Genomic DNA, 13673 nt, shown 5'->3' with positions numbered 1-13673 from the left:
GGAAGGAAGGAAGGAAGGAAGGAAGGAAGGAAGGAAGGAAGGAAGGAAGGAAGGAAGGAAGGAAGGAACACTTTTTCTTGAACACTCTCAGGGACAGTGACTCCACCACCATCTTGGGCAGCCTCTTTCAACACTTCACTACTCCTTCTGAGGAGAAATTCTTCCTAATGTCCAACCTGAACCTCCCCTGGCACAACTTGAGGCCATTCCCTCTCATCCTATCAATACTTACACAGGAGAAGAGGCTGATCCCCACCTTCCCACAACCTCCTTTCAGGTGATTGTAGAGAGCAATAACGTCTCCCCTGAGCCTCCTCTTCTCCAGGTTGAACAATCCCAGTTCCCTCAGCCGCTCCCAACAAGACTTCTGCTCCAGACCCTTCACAGCTTTGTTGCCCTCCTCTAGTCACAATCCAGGGCCTCGATGTCTTTCTTGTAGTGATGGGCACAAAACTGAAAGATTATCTAACATGAATATGGACAAGTAGTCCAGTCAATCTTCAGTGCGCCTTACCTCATTCTTACTTTATCAGCTTATCAGTGAGGAAGAGTTATGGCAGACAGTGTCAAATATCAACTACTCCCACATCATACACAATGTCAGTTATTTCCCCCTAGAAGGCAATCAGGTTGGTGAAGTATATTCCTAGAAGTCACAGCTTCCTGCAGCAATCCTTTTCCCAGAAGCAGCAAGGCAACCTGATGTTCCTCTGAGACTTCTCTTGAGTCCTCCAACAATCCGAGAACTAGTTCCCAGATCAGATAGTCTGGATCTTGAAGCAGAGCCCAGAAACTGCTGTGTTTGGTAGCTGTATCTCTTAGCTACACTGTCGAAAATTTAAATGAGAGCTTCTGGATAAGACAGACCTCTCCGATGCTATTTTCACACAGAGGTCCACACTGATTTCATTGAGGGGTTCTTCAGAATCCAAGATAAAATGAAACCTGTTGTGACTAAATAAGCACAGATAAATTCACAGCAGCTCTAATACCTAGCACATTTAAGGGATTTATTTTCACTTGATCACCTCAAGAAATGCAGATAACAAGAAAAAAGTCTGGGTGTTAAATTGACCATAGGGAAGTCAGGTGTCAAAAGATGTTGCATCCACCTTTGATAAAGAGTGATTACTAATTATATGATCACTTTAGTTATACTTACAGTTGACAAAGCAGTTGGCACTCTGTGCATATATAAAGCAACAAAGTCCATTCTTTACTCCAGTTTTCATTTTGCAATAACTATTTCTGACAAGGAGATGTGAGAAGCATTTCCATTGAAGAAGGCTGATCTCCAAGGACTGCAGGAGTGCATCTAAGGCAAAATGAGTCATGGATGTATGATCATTTAAATTAAGCAGCAGAGTTTAAGGCAGTTTAATTCAACATCTTAATTAAGGAACCTGCCTAGAAGAATATAAACTGAAAATGAGGCAGTAAACTGGTGCCTAGTTACATGAGTGAACAAAGAGGAAGACAGACTGACAGCAAAGCTGCACTAACAAATGGCCCAAGGCAATGACTCCAAAATCCTCTGCCTTCCAAACAATTCATTTCTCAGTCCTTCTGTCTCACCTTTCAGGGTCAATCTGGCAAACGTCACCAGCTGCTGTGTTTATGCAAAATCACACCTATGCCTCTGCATAGGTTCTCTGATTAGAGTTGAAGCTGGAGGCTAAACTTGTTTTCAAATTTAATCCTTTAAGGCATTAATTGTAATGTAAAGCACACTACATGCAGACTGGTTTGCACTGTAGCCAGCTTTGATCAGTTGCTGCATTACAGAGGACTTCCTGACCAATTTAGGAATCAAGTGTATGAGGGTGAGAGAAACAGAACATTCTCACTCCTGTGCTAAGCTGAGAGAGATTACGTTCAGCCAAGTTCCCCTTGACAACACCAAGCTGAGTGGTCCAGTTGATATGGCAGAAGGAAGGGATGCCATCCAGAGGGTCCCTGACAAACTTGAAAGGTTGGCCAATGTAAACTCAGTGAGGTTCAACAAGGCCAAGTGCAAGGTTACACCTGGATCAGGTCAATGCCAGATATGCGTACAGGCTGGGAGAAGAACCACTTGAGAGCAGCCCAGCTGAGAAGGACTTAGAGATCCTGGTAGATGGAAAATGTAACATGAGCCAGCAGTGTGCTTTTGCAGCCTGGAAGGCAAACAATACTCTGAGCAGCATCAAAAGAGGGGTGGCCAGCAGGGAGAGGGAAGGGATTGTCTCCCTCTACTCTTGCCCTTATGAAGCTCTATCTGGAATACTGCAAGCAGGTCTGGGGCACTCGGCTCAGGAAAGGTGTGGCGCTTTTGCAGAGGATCCAGAGGAGGGCCATGAAGATGATCAGAGGGCTGGAGCACCTCTCCTATGAGGAAAGGTTGAGGGAGCTGGGCTTGTTTAGCTTGGAGAAGAGAAGGCTCCAGGGAGACCTCATTATGCCCTTCCAGTACTTTTTGCATGAGTAGATAATGACAGGACAAGGGGGAACGGCTTTAAACCAAAGGAGGGGAGATTTAGATTAGATGTCAGGGGGAAATTTTTCACTCAGAGGGTGGTGAGGTGCTGGAATAGGCTGCCCACAGATGTTGTGGATGTCCCATCCCTGAAAATGTTCAAGGTTGATTGGGATCCTGGGCAGCCTGATCTCGTGCTTAACCTAGCAGTCAGCTACCCTGCCCATGGCAGGGGGGTTGGAACTAGATGATCTTTGAGGTCCCTTCCAACCCAAGCCACTCTATGATTCCATGGTTCTATGATATGCAGAGAAGCAGAACACCATCAATGCAACACATCTGTCATATGACCATGTGGAAGGTAGGAATGAGACAGACGTTCAAGCCCACTTGTGTCAGTGCAGCTCAGGATTGTGGTTCCTACTGTTATATGATGATGCTTCTGACATTCTGAATTTCAAAGATTCCATACCAAAAACACAGCACTTTGCACCCGCTCTCTTCCAGGTGCAGACCACCACCATGTGCATCTCCGTGAGTCTGAGCGGCTTCGTGGTGCTGGGCTGCCTCTTCGCGCCCAAGGTGCACATCATCCTCTTCCAGCCCCAGAAGAACGTGGTCACTCACAGACTCCATCTCAACAGGTTCAGTGTCAGTGGGACTGGGACCACGTACTCGCAGTGTAAGTAGCAAAACTGCTGCCTTGCTGTAAGGGCGTGGGGATGCAGTGGATTTGGATAAAAAAAAGGCAAAGATTTTTATTTTTTTTTTTTACCAGTAACAAAAAGCCCTTTTGTAGGCTGGACTGATGTAGAAGCATCACTTCATTTGTGACTAGAGGGAAAAACTCATTCTCCTCCCATGGGAATGAGTTCAGAGCCTGCTCTGAAACTCATTTAAGCCAGCAGAAAGCTTGCAACAGGCTCCAGCCAGTTCAGCACAAAGCAAGGAGGACCTGCCACTCATTGTCACTCTGACAGCAGCACGGCAACAGATTGCTCTGGAGTATTCCTGTCAAAGTGACACACTGGCAGGAGCTGGGCCAAAATGCAGCTCTATCTCAATGCCTGTTAGCAAGGAAAAGCTCAGTTCTACAGCAAACACACACACAGAATGCTAGAAACCATTTTTGTATGCAGAGTGTGAGCAATGCTCTTTGTAAGAGCCACAGCAGGGAGGACACAGTGCTGTGTTGCAAGCACAGCTCACCTGCTCTGCCGTCTCCACACTGTCAGTCTCTTCATCCCAAGCAGAATCACATCTGTGATTTTGTTAGGTGGCTGCTGCTCTTCTTCTGGGTGAGCTGTTGGGAGATGTTTTTGGATTAAAAGAAAAAAAAAAAAGGTCGCCTGTATAGTTTTGTTTGTCAAGCTTAACTAAGCAATGACGGGAGCACACAGCACCTTGTTAATGGAGCTCTGCCAACAACATCTATCCTGCAAGCTAATTGAAAAACACGCTACAGGTAGAGAGAGGCAAGGACTACAAAACAGAGAAAAGGCGAGCTGCAGACTCCAGAAACCAAAACTGTTTGCTATTTTGGAAAACTTAGATGAAGAGAGATGAGATGACCCTAAATGCTCCAAATGCAGAGCACTCTCAGAGGGGCTGGGTTTCCAATACCTATGGTTTCTCAACAACTTTTAGAAGCTTGGCCCTTGGACAAAATTGTAAGTCTCATGTGATTATTTCGTCCTCTATAAATTTTGTAAAGGTAGTCTTTCCTTTTTTTTTAAATTCCTTCTTACTACTAAATCAGCTAACTCAGAAACCATTTTGATTCATGGATACTTTTGTAAAGGACTGGATTTTGGAGTTAGATTTTTTAATTATAATGGCTGGATGATACACACACTGTGTGTGTGTGTGCCTGCATGCAACTGAAAGACATCCTCAATGCATACCTTTTGATTAAAAGCCTACTTCTTCAAATTTATGAATATTTTTAAGACATTAAGGGAAGCATAAACATCAGCCTTACAATCTCTTGCTACTTTGTTGTTTAGAAGGGTGGCCTCAGTCATTTACTTTTCCTGCTTACACCAAATTGAATGTGCTCATCTCTGGTATCTTTTTGGATCACAATGAGATGCAGAAAGGACATAGAAGAGAGACTAAAAGTCCCATCCAGTACAATGGAACAAAAGCTTTGTTTCCATTTAGGAAGATTATTTTACGAAAATAACACTGAGAACTCACTGCCTATCAACAGCAGCTGTATTTTTGAGATGGAAAACTTTCCCTCACACCCTTCCACATATTTGTAAATGACTTAAATACATTTTCTTCTTTTTAAACTGTTTAGTCATTCATAAGTCTCTAAAAAGTTTGACATCCAAACTGATTTTAATCCATATCATGGCCGTCTCCATGCCTGCTACAAGCCCACTTCTATCTGCACCCAGTTCATCATGTGGTATATTCCCTCAATGGCAGCAGGACAGGGAGAGAATATCAGTAACTATACTGCATCTATTAAGAAAAGAAAAGGAATCTAAAACATTCCTTTCACCAGGCCCAGGGCTGTCAGCTGTTTTTTCCTTTGGTATCGATGGTGTTTTCGTCAGTCATGAAAACTGGCCAAGCGCTGAGAGGAAAACAAAAAGATCTCACAATACTCTTGGAGATCGTTAATTGTAAGATCTAAATGTGTATCACAATGACATCCCAAAACTAAGTGGTGGAGGGAGGGCCTCATGCTGGTGAGCCACAGAAACCTCAGCGTGGTCACATTTAGAGCTAATTGGAGCACCAAATGCAGTTACCTGCATCCAGCTCCTCATCTTGCTACAAGCTCTACAGAACGCAGTCGAGGTGAACACTGCTGAGTGAGGGAACACGAATTAAAGGTACCAAGCTTTGATCACATTAACAGCTGAAGCTTGGACTACAGAAGAATACAGATCAAAGCTAAAGAGGGCAGGATAGATGTATACCTCAGTAGACGATGTTCTTGTATCTATACATATTTGTTTGGATCTGAAAATTTGCTGCTGGCAGAGTGCTGCCTCACCTATTGAGACATTAGCCCTGTTTTCCTGGGGTCTGTTTTATTGGCATGGCAGAGGTGTTCCCATAAGGCAGGAGATCAGCACTTATAAAACTTCCCAGATTGCTCAGGGCTGATTTAAGCACCTGCATGACTTGGGCTGAGCTTTTCCATCCTTTTAGCTTATTTTAACAGAGTCTCATTCACTCAAGTGATGTCCACATGCAGAGCTGCACACAGATGTGATCTCCTCCACATGTCCTCTACTGGGGTGAGAAAAAGAGCTGAAGTTACTGTTTAAAGCCTTGCTGGTAAATTTTCTCTCTCAGAACTTCTTTGCCTAGTCCTAGATCCAAACTATGGCTTTTATACATCATTAACTCACATCTCTAGCTGTGAGCATGAGTAGAGAAAGCTGTACCCACAAGTTTGAGTCTGCCTGCCCATGTAGATGTGCATGGCAAAATGGAGGTGAGGTGTCTGTAGGAGGTCCAGCAATCATGGAGAGAAAATCAGAGCTGTCCAGTGCCACTGCTGAACATTGCTGAGCTTTGTAGGGAGAAGTCAGAGCTTTCGTTCTGAGACAACTCAGAGCTGGATTCTCAGTGTGAACACTGCCTCCCGGCACTACAAGAGAGGTAAGTGCTGAGAAGGAAGCCTGGGAACTCCAAAGGCAAAGTTACACACTCCTCACCTACCACAAGATTCCTCTCGTCCAACGCTGGCATCTTCCTGATCCAGTTCCTGCAGTCTTCAAGCTATTCATATCCTGCAGTGGGTTGGACTTCAAAGAACCCCTGAAGCTAAAAATGTTCTGTGTGTGAGTGATGTTCACAGAAGCAAAATGTGTTTGCCTGTAGTCATACTGCAGAAGGACAAGGATTGAAAACAAGTCTCCTAAGTAGTACTGATTTTTCTATTTGCCAACAGTAAGTGGCAATACAAATAACAATAATAAAAGCTTCAGATCAAGGTACTGCCAGAATATTAACCAGTTGAAAACTGAACGTAGAACCTGATAGTTAATCTTCATAAAATCATAGACCTGATGCCCTTCCACCTTAAAATATCAGATTTCAGCATGCATATAGGTTGTGAAAGATGAAAGTTCATCTACCTCACTCAGAGCAAGGGAAAACTCTGGATTCTTCTGCTTACCAACATTATGCCCCACCCCGAGTAACAGGTTAGTCCAGGAGTGCCTCTAAATTTGTCTTGTTAAAACAGTTCTATTCTCCATATGAAATATTTATTCAGTCAATGAAAAAAAAATAGAAATAGTAACTGATCTGAAGAAATAATGATCGATTTTAAACACGATGCTGAGAGTATTTAGAGAACCAGTTTGCAACAGGGACTGCAGCCAGCACCAGTTTTGGAAGACTGAGCATGCCCTTGTCGGCTGCATAAATTGCTTTTTACAGTGGATGATTGGGTTTACCAAGTCATTGCTCGCTGTGTGTTTTCTTTGATGAAGGCATCACATTTCTCTGGGTCACTGTTATCATTAACCTAATGTGTCTTTCAAAAAGCCGCTTTATGGTGCTGTAAGCAGAGATGTCACGGAGTATCAGAAAACACATTGCTGATGCCCAGTGGATAATTTTTACAAAGATGGATAAACTAGTTTGCTTTTAAATTAAAAACCACAAGGCTTTGGCAGAACGGTAATATATCTTACAGTGAAAACACAAACACATTTAGAAGCAAATTGTGATACTCAGATTCAATTGTCATATCACTGAAGCAATGAAAACTTGTTGACTAAAATATTAGGCAATGCAGAAAAGGGTAACAGAATCTGGCCCTACATACTGAATCCTGATCCAGAGTTCCCAGAAATCCAGGGGATTATAGCCAGAAAATAATCTGGGATTAGGCAACAAATAATTTTGCTTCCAAATTCAGTTATTCAAATGTTTCTTCATTCTGTCCAATATGTACATTGATTTTTTATTTTTTGTAATTACAAATTAGATCAACACACAGCCCTAGTGTGCCGAGGTAGATTCTCTCCTGGATTTAAAAATGTATATGTTTAATTTCAGGAATGTCCATTTCAAATACTTGGAAGCTTGTAGGATCAGACCTTGCAATTTCCTGCTAATAAGGAACAAAAATCCCAAGGTTCACTTTTTACTCCACAAAGGCATCTTTGTACTAGTCTAGAGACACTGGCTCACACTACCATGCAAAATTCAATTTTGTGAGGCCCAGTGGTCCAAAATCCTCCAAAAAATGCATTTTATTCAGGCACTTCTTACACAAGCTTACTCATCCCAACCTCTCATAACACTCAGCAAATAGCAATCAGGTTCCTCCAGGAGGTTCAGCCTTAGATCTGCATTGACTTGTAGAGGTGCAAGCAAACCTCCATCAGCTGCACTGTTGGTGTCACCTGTACTGACTTCTCACAGGGCATCTCGGTTAAATTGGGTGAGATGGTTGAGATCATCCAAATTCTAATCCTGTGTGTTGCTGTGACTTTCTGTCCCCAAGACATCAGTTGATTTTCCCCTCTTTCTCTTTCAGCATCTGCCAGTATGTACGTGCCAACTGTCTGCAATGGAAGGGAAGTCCTGGACTCCACCACCTCATCTCTGTGATTGTGACTTGCGGTTCAGTTCTTGAGTTTTTAGACTGTTAGGCAAAATTTTGCACATGTTGTGCACTTCGGAAAACACCAGAAAACAAAAGAAAACAAAGGAAAACTAGTACCTTTTTTTAGAAACAGTGTAATAAATTATTTTTGAGGATTGTACAGTATATAGTGATGTTCTGGAACTTTTTAGACTGATTTTAGCCCTTCTGTTGTTAATGGTCTTAAGGGATATGTAAATAACCATGGTTCACAATGTGCATAGTCCTACAGTAAGGGAGTGATTTGTTGCAAGCACAGTTGCAATGTTAGGTGACTTCTTTCCTACGATATTTTTTGTAGTTCCTTGTTGTAATTAACTTAGACTGCATTTCTATGTTGTATATTACAGTTACCTTACATGTAACAGACTGGTTTTCTCAGCACAAAACAGCAGTATTAATGTAAAGGCACCAATAATAAAAAGATAAAAGTTTTTCAGTATGGTTTCATTTTTGTTTCTTCCTCCTTCAAGGTCATTATCTTCTTGAGAGTTTTTTCTTAAACAGTAGGGTAGGTAGAAAGGGTAAAAAGCCTGCATGAATAGTGTGTATGTATCCACATATACGTGTATGGGAGTGTGCCTGAGTTACAGAATCCACATCACAAAACAGGTGATTATGATGAATGCTTTGTCAGGGCCAAGTATAAATTCCCTCTCTTTGAAAAAATTAAACACGTCATTAAAGCATCTCAAGTGCTTCTCTTGTTAATAAAATGCAGGATAATTTCCAAATGTGAAAATGTCTAATTGCATCTCAATGAGACATTAGCAACAAAACTTTGATCACTGGTTCACCCATTTGGCATGATTTAAATCTGTCGCGCACACTGTAGACTGGTAGCATATAAAAAGCAAAGACATTTTAGGCTAGGTTGGCAAAGAGAGAGAAGAAAATGTGTCAGAAAATTAGCCTAGACTGTTTTATACCTCCAGCCAAAACAAAGCTGGTTCCATATCACCAGTGCTGTAAGAGGTAATTGGAGCACCGCAGAGACACAAAGGCAAAAAAAGTAACAAAAGAGCAATCCAGAAGACATTTACACCTGTCTCTGGGGTGACCTTTGCATTCAAATCAAACAATTCAGTACACACATAGCAGCTACTTAGACCACTGCAAAATATCTGATTTTATAACCACTCTCTGAGAGCCACCCTCACTCTGTTGGAACAATCTGAAATCCTCCATTTTCCTGGTCCAGTAAGACATTAAGGAAACAAAAACACCTTTGATTAATGTGCCTAGGCATATTTACCTAAGGGCTTGTTCCCGTTGATCTCATTCCAGCTGAGGTCAATAGCAAAATTCTCACTGAATTCAAAGGCAACACCACTGAGGCTTGAAAGGCAGATACTAGCGATACGTGCTGTTGGATGTACAAGTTCTCTTGAGCCCAATTTCAGATGTTTTTACACACTTCTGGAAAGGTGCAAGTCACTAGGGCTGAACTGGCAAACAAAGCAGTTGTTATTTAAAGTGCAAAAATGAAAGACACCGGTTATTAAAATTCCTACTCATAGGTAGATGAATTTTTTTTGTGTATCCATGCGTTCACCAGTGAAGATCTTTTGATATCTACACTCCTTCAGCTGGCTACGCAGGCAGCCCTCTGCATCATAGAGCTGGTCAGTACCAAAATCTTGATGGCTTGCCCAAAACAGACATTGGAGCCCACGGAGTCAGTTTCTTTCTCTCCAAAAGCTCCAAAGTGCCAGGTGCTTCAGGCTTGGTTCCTACCTTGATACACAGCACAGACATCATGGTTTGACAGTCTGGGAGTCTTGCTTTCTCAATCAAGACCCCTTAAAGTATCTCAGATTGAGCAGCGACATTCATTTGACTTTTGTAAGCTTTATTGTGTGCTAAGAAACTTTACATTGTGGCAAAAGGTCAGAGTATCTGATCGTAATATTAATGTCCTTGCATCAACATTATCTTTATGAAGATCTTAAAAACGCCCAAGCCAGAAAGAATTTCTTCTCAATTCGTATGGAAAGCAAGTAGCAGGCTCAAATCTACATCATCTAACATTCACTATCTGCAATATAGAGCTACATATGAGATAGTCAACCTCTTCTCCCTTTGTATTCAGTAGAGAGTCCCCCGACTTCTCTTGGACTGCTACTTTAGACTGAGATAAATATCCCTAAGCATGATAAATATCCCTAAACAAGCTTGCTCAGATCACAGAGTTTACACTGAAATGACAGGCATTGTGTCAGACCAGCTGCACCCCTAGAATCTAAATTGGCATCAATTTATAGCAGGAGAGGATCTCACTGTCCCAGAGGTTTCGTTCATTTTGATAGCACTACTGAGAAAATGACCCAGTGTCTGTGTCAGAACACGTTATGAATTCTAACATAGGTGGTTTGAAAGCCATTTGCTTGTGGGCTTTTAACACACACAAAATAAAACCACATGAGCCGCTGGAGTTCCATCCCCACTGAATGTTCCAGACTTTCTTATATTTTACTTAGACCTGTTTTTTAAAAGGTTTTCACTGCTTTCTGCTGGATGCAGGTTATCTGATATTGCCCAATGCTTCAAGTAATCCAGTTTCAAAACAGAGCGAAACAAAAAGAAAAATGTCATAGTCTGGCAAAATCTTTGCACACTAGACTAGGAAAAAAAATCTTTGGAGAAATGTCATATTATGATTAGTTATTTATTATTATTATTATTTCTGTTCTTTCACACCATCATTTGAGTTTCTCTAATTTTAAACAATAAAAAGATTTTGTTTCCTTTTGTACAAAACCCTTTCGCTCTCTTCAGTGCTCCTATCAAATGTAAACAATTCAGTAAATCACCTCAAAGCACCATGGGTGATGCCATGGTTCCTTACATAGTGCATGGGAGCCCCGAGCACCCTAGCTGGAAACCTGAAGAATCTTCTGGTTGAGCAGAAAATTAAGACTCAAAAAAATCATCACAGTTCTATTTGAAGTAAAGGAAACTATTTGGTTTTGGTGGTGGTGGTTGTGATTTTTTGAGGGGGTGAAGTTGATAGGGGAAGTGCTTATTTTTTGAAGTTCTGACCAAAATTTGTAAGCAAAAACAAAAATCCTTTTGTCTCTCAGTGATCGTTTTTCCTGAACTAACTAAATACACTGGTTTTAGTCATAGTCTAAGAAATTCCAAAAGGAAGCCTTTTTTTTTCAAAGTGAAAAACTAGTTTTTCCAAATAACCAAATCCTACTTTAAAAATATCATGTTCTGCTTGAACAAAACAAATACAAAAAAAAAACAAAATCCATGCAAAAAGTCCAAAATATACTGGTTCCACCCAGAAATCTGAGCCCTGGATAAGAACTTTTCTGATGCAACCCTCCACACTATTAGTACTCCTAAGAAAAGGGAGACAGAGAGAACTCCTTAGCTCAACACCAAGTGCAGGTGTTTAGCGCTTGGTGTCATGATGTCACTGTCTACCCATCAGCATTTGCAGTTTGCAATCTGAGAGTTGTATGCCCAGAGCCACCTAAAAGCTTCTCAACAACCAGACAAAAACTCACTGTTGCCACTTCAAGTACTAAAGATGCCAAAGCCAGGCTGGATTTTTCTTGCAATAGGAAAGATGGGAAGGAAGCAATGGTAGGGAGAAGGCTGGGAACATCAGTCTTCTGCCTTCTGCTGCCACTAAGTAAATGGCATAGGCAAGAAGGGGCTGTACATAACACCAGCACTCTCAGAGGTCACTCTTGCTTCTTTTATTAAAGGAAACACATAGAAAACACCCACCCACACAGCCTCACTTAGGTTTTTAGGTGCTGTTAGAGCATCAGCTTCACAGCATACGGGACCTTTCGTCCTGGTGAGGTCCAACTTTATATATACCAAACTATGGTGACAGCTGATGGTCAAGTCACTTTTCACATCTCCTTCTTCCCAGCTACATATATTCAGTGTGGGCAGAGCCAGTCAGGTGTCTGGAGACATCACCATTTTTTGTGACACATGATATATATGGTAGGATGAGTTTGACCTTGCAAATCTTATTTCTAATTCTATCCCCTGCATATTTGCCCGTGAAACACAGTTCCCATGCATTCCGAAGCAACAAGAAATAGAAACAAATAATTCTGTGAGAAAGTTAGGCAAGGGGAAAGACTTAAGAGAGAGCACCACCAAAAAAGTTTTCTCTTAAGGCTTATCATTACCTAGAATATCAGTTTAAGTCCTTCATGCTTCTTGATATGGACCAACTAGCTGCATTCCTTGCTTCAGAAGAAATGTCTTTGCCATTGGCACATCTGCTTTTACTCTTACATTGAAGCATATGCTGTGGTCACTACTGGAGATGAGTCAACAACCACGGTCCTAAATAGTAACATCTCCTGTCTTGTCTGATTGCAATCAGCTATCTCTGTTTTATGGGCCTTACTGGCTCTGGCTGGATGAGCAAACAAAACGCTGAAAATATTTCCCTTTATTAATGAAGGTTCCAAAAACTTCTTTTTAAAGAGTAATTTTTTTTTTTTTTGAACAAAGATGGCAACTCTTTGAAGCTACTAGATAACCCCTCTTTGTGGCTCTAAGACATTTAATTTTCCCAAAACCTAGATTTAAAATAAATCCTGTTACATACTACAAACATCAACTCATATAATCAGAACCCAGATAGAATACATTCTCTGTGTATTTCACCCCCTAGCAAGTGCTGTCAAATCTAAGACAATAACATTGTGCTTAATTTGCCAATAATTAATACAGAGACACCATAAAATGTGCTTAATCCTCAAAGAGATTCAGTTGCTTGACTCCAGATTTCAAAGAAAAGCATGCAAATGCAGCAATAAAATGCATTCCATTTAATCAACTAAACACATAACAGACCAATTCACATTGTTTTATGGCATCAAATAACAGTTTCTAATGTGATTCCATGTGGGAGAAAAGAGGGAGGTTGCTCTAAGTACTAGAACAGGTCACAGACAGATGATTTCTTAATGAAATGTTAAAGGCTTCCAAAATTTACCTCTCATGGGAAAATAAAAACTTCCCCTCCCTATGTCTTTAACTGAAAGAAAAGACTGTAAAGGTCAGCAAAATATGCCAGTTTTAACTGGCTTAATTGTAGAAAATGCTGATTTCTTATTTTAAAATAAATAAAGTCTACATTATTTGTTTGTATCTCAGTGTGGTAGCACTGCATCAGATACACTATAGAGCTGCCTGGAAGAGTTTTGAACAATATCATGACAAACCTTTTGGGAGCAGAGCTGCAAACGGTCATCCAGCAAAGTCTATCAGAGCTAATGAAAAATGGCCACTTTCTACTTGATTCAGAAAACAAAAGGGAAAGAGAAAAGGAACCAAAAAAAACCTTCTCTGTTATTACGTAAAAAGAAACACAGTACAGAAACATTAAGGCATTTTTACACTGCAGATATCTGAAAGAATAAATGTTGTTCCAGAGAATGAACTGCAATATGGTTTGGAAAACATATGGAAAGAGAAGGGGAAAAAAAAAATAAGGAGATGTTGACTCGTGCAATTTGGTGGCAGCACAAAGCTCTAGTCACCACTGAAGACTGCAAGCATTCAGAAAAGACTGTAGTTCCATCAAATACCTCAAGTCCAAAA

At 41.0% G+C, this 13673-nt stretch overlaps 1 protein-coding gene across 2 annotated transcripts in view; it reads left to right on the top strand.

Annotated features, from left to right (window-relative positions):
- The window catches only part of GRM3 (glutamate metabotropic receptor 3), a 112304-nt gene extending 103769 nt beyond the window's left edge, over window positions 1-8535 (top strand). For both annotated transcript variants that reach the window (XM_021384756.1, XM_021384755.1), the window contains 2 exons: window positions 2963-3137; window positions 7977-8535. In XM_021384756.1, the coding sequence (XP_021240431.1) occupies window positions 2963-3137; window positions 7977-8050 (249 nt within the window). In that variant the 3' untranslated portion in view covers window positions 8051-8535. The remainder of the gene's footprint in view (window positions 1-2962; window positions 3138-7976) is intronic.

This window comes from Numida meleagris, chromosome 1 (genome assembly GCF_002078875.1).
Source record: "Numida meleagris isolate 19003 breed g44 Domestic line chromosome 1, NumMel1.0, whole genome shotgun sequence".
In the NCBI taxonomy this organism is placed as follows: Eukaryota; Metazoa; Chordata; class Aves; order Galliformes; family Numididae; genus Numida; species Numida meleagris.
Note: the sequence above shows the minus strand (reverse complement) of the source record. Positions and strands in the feature narration are given on the sequence as shown.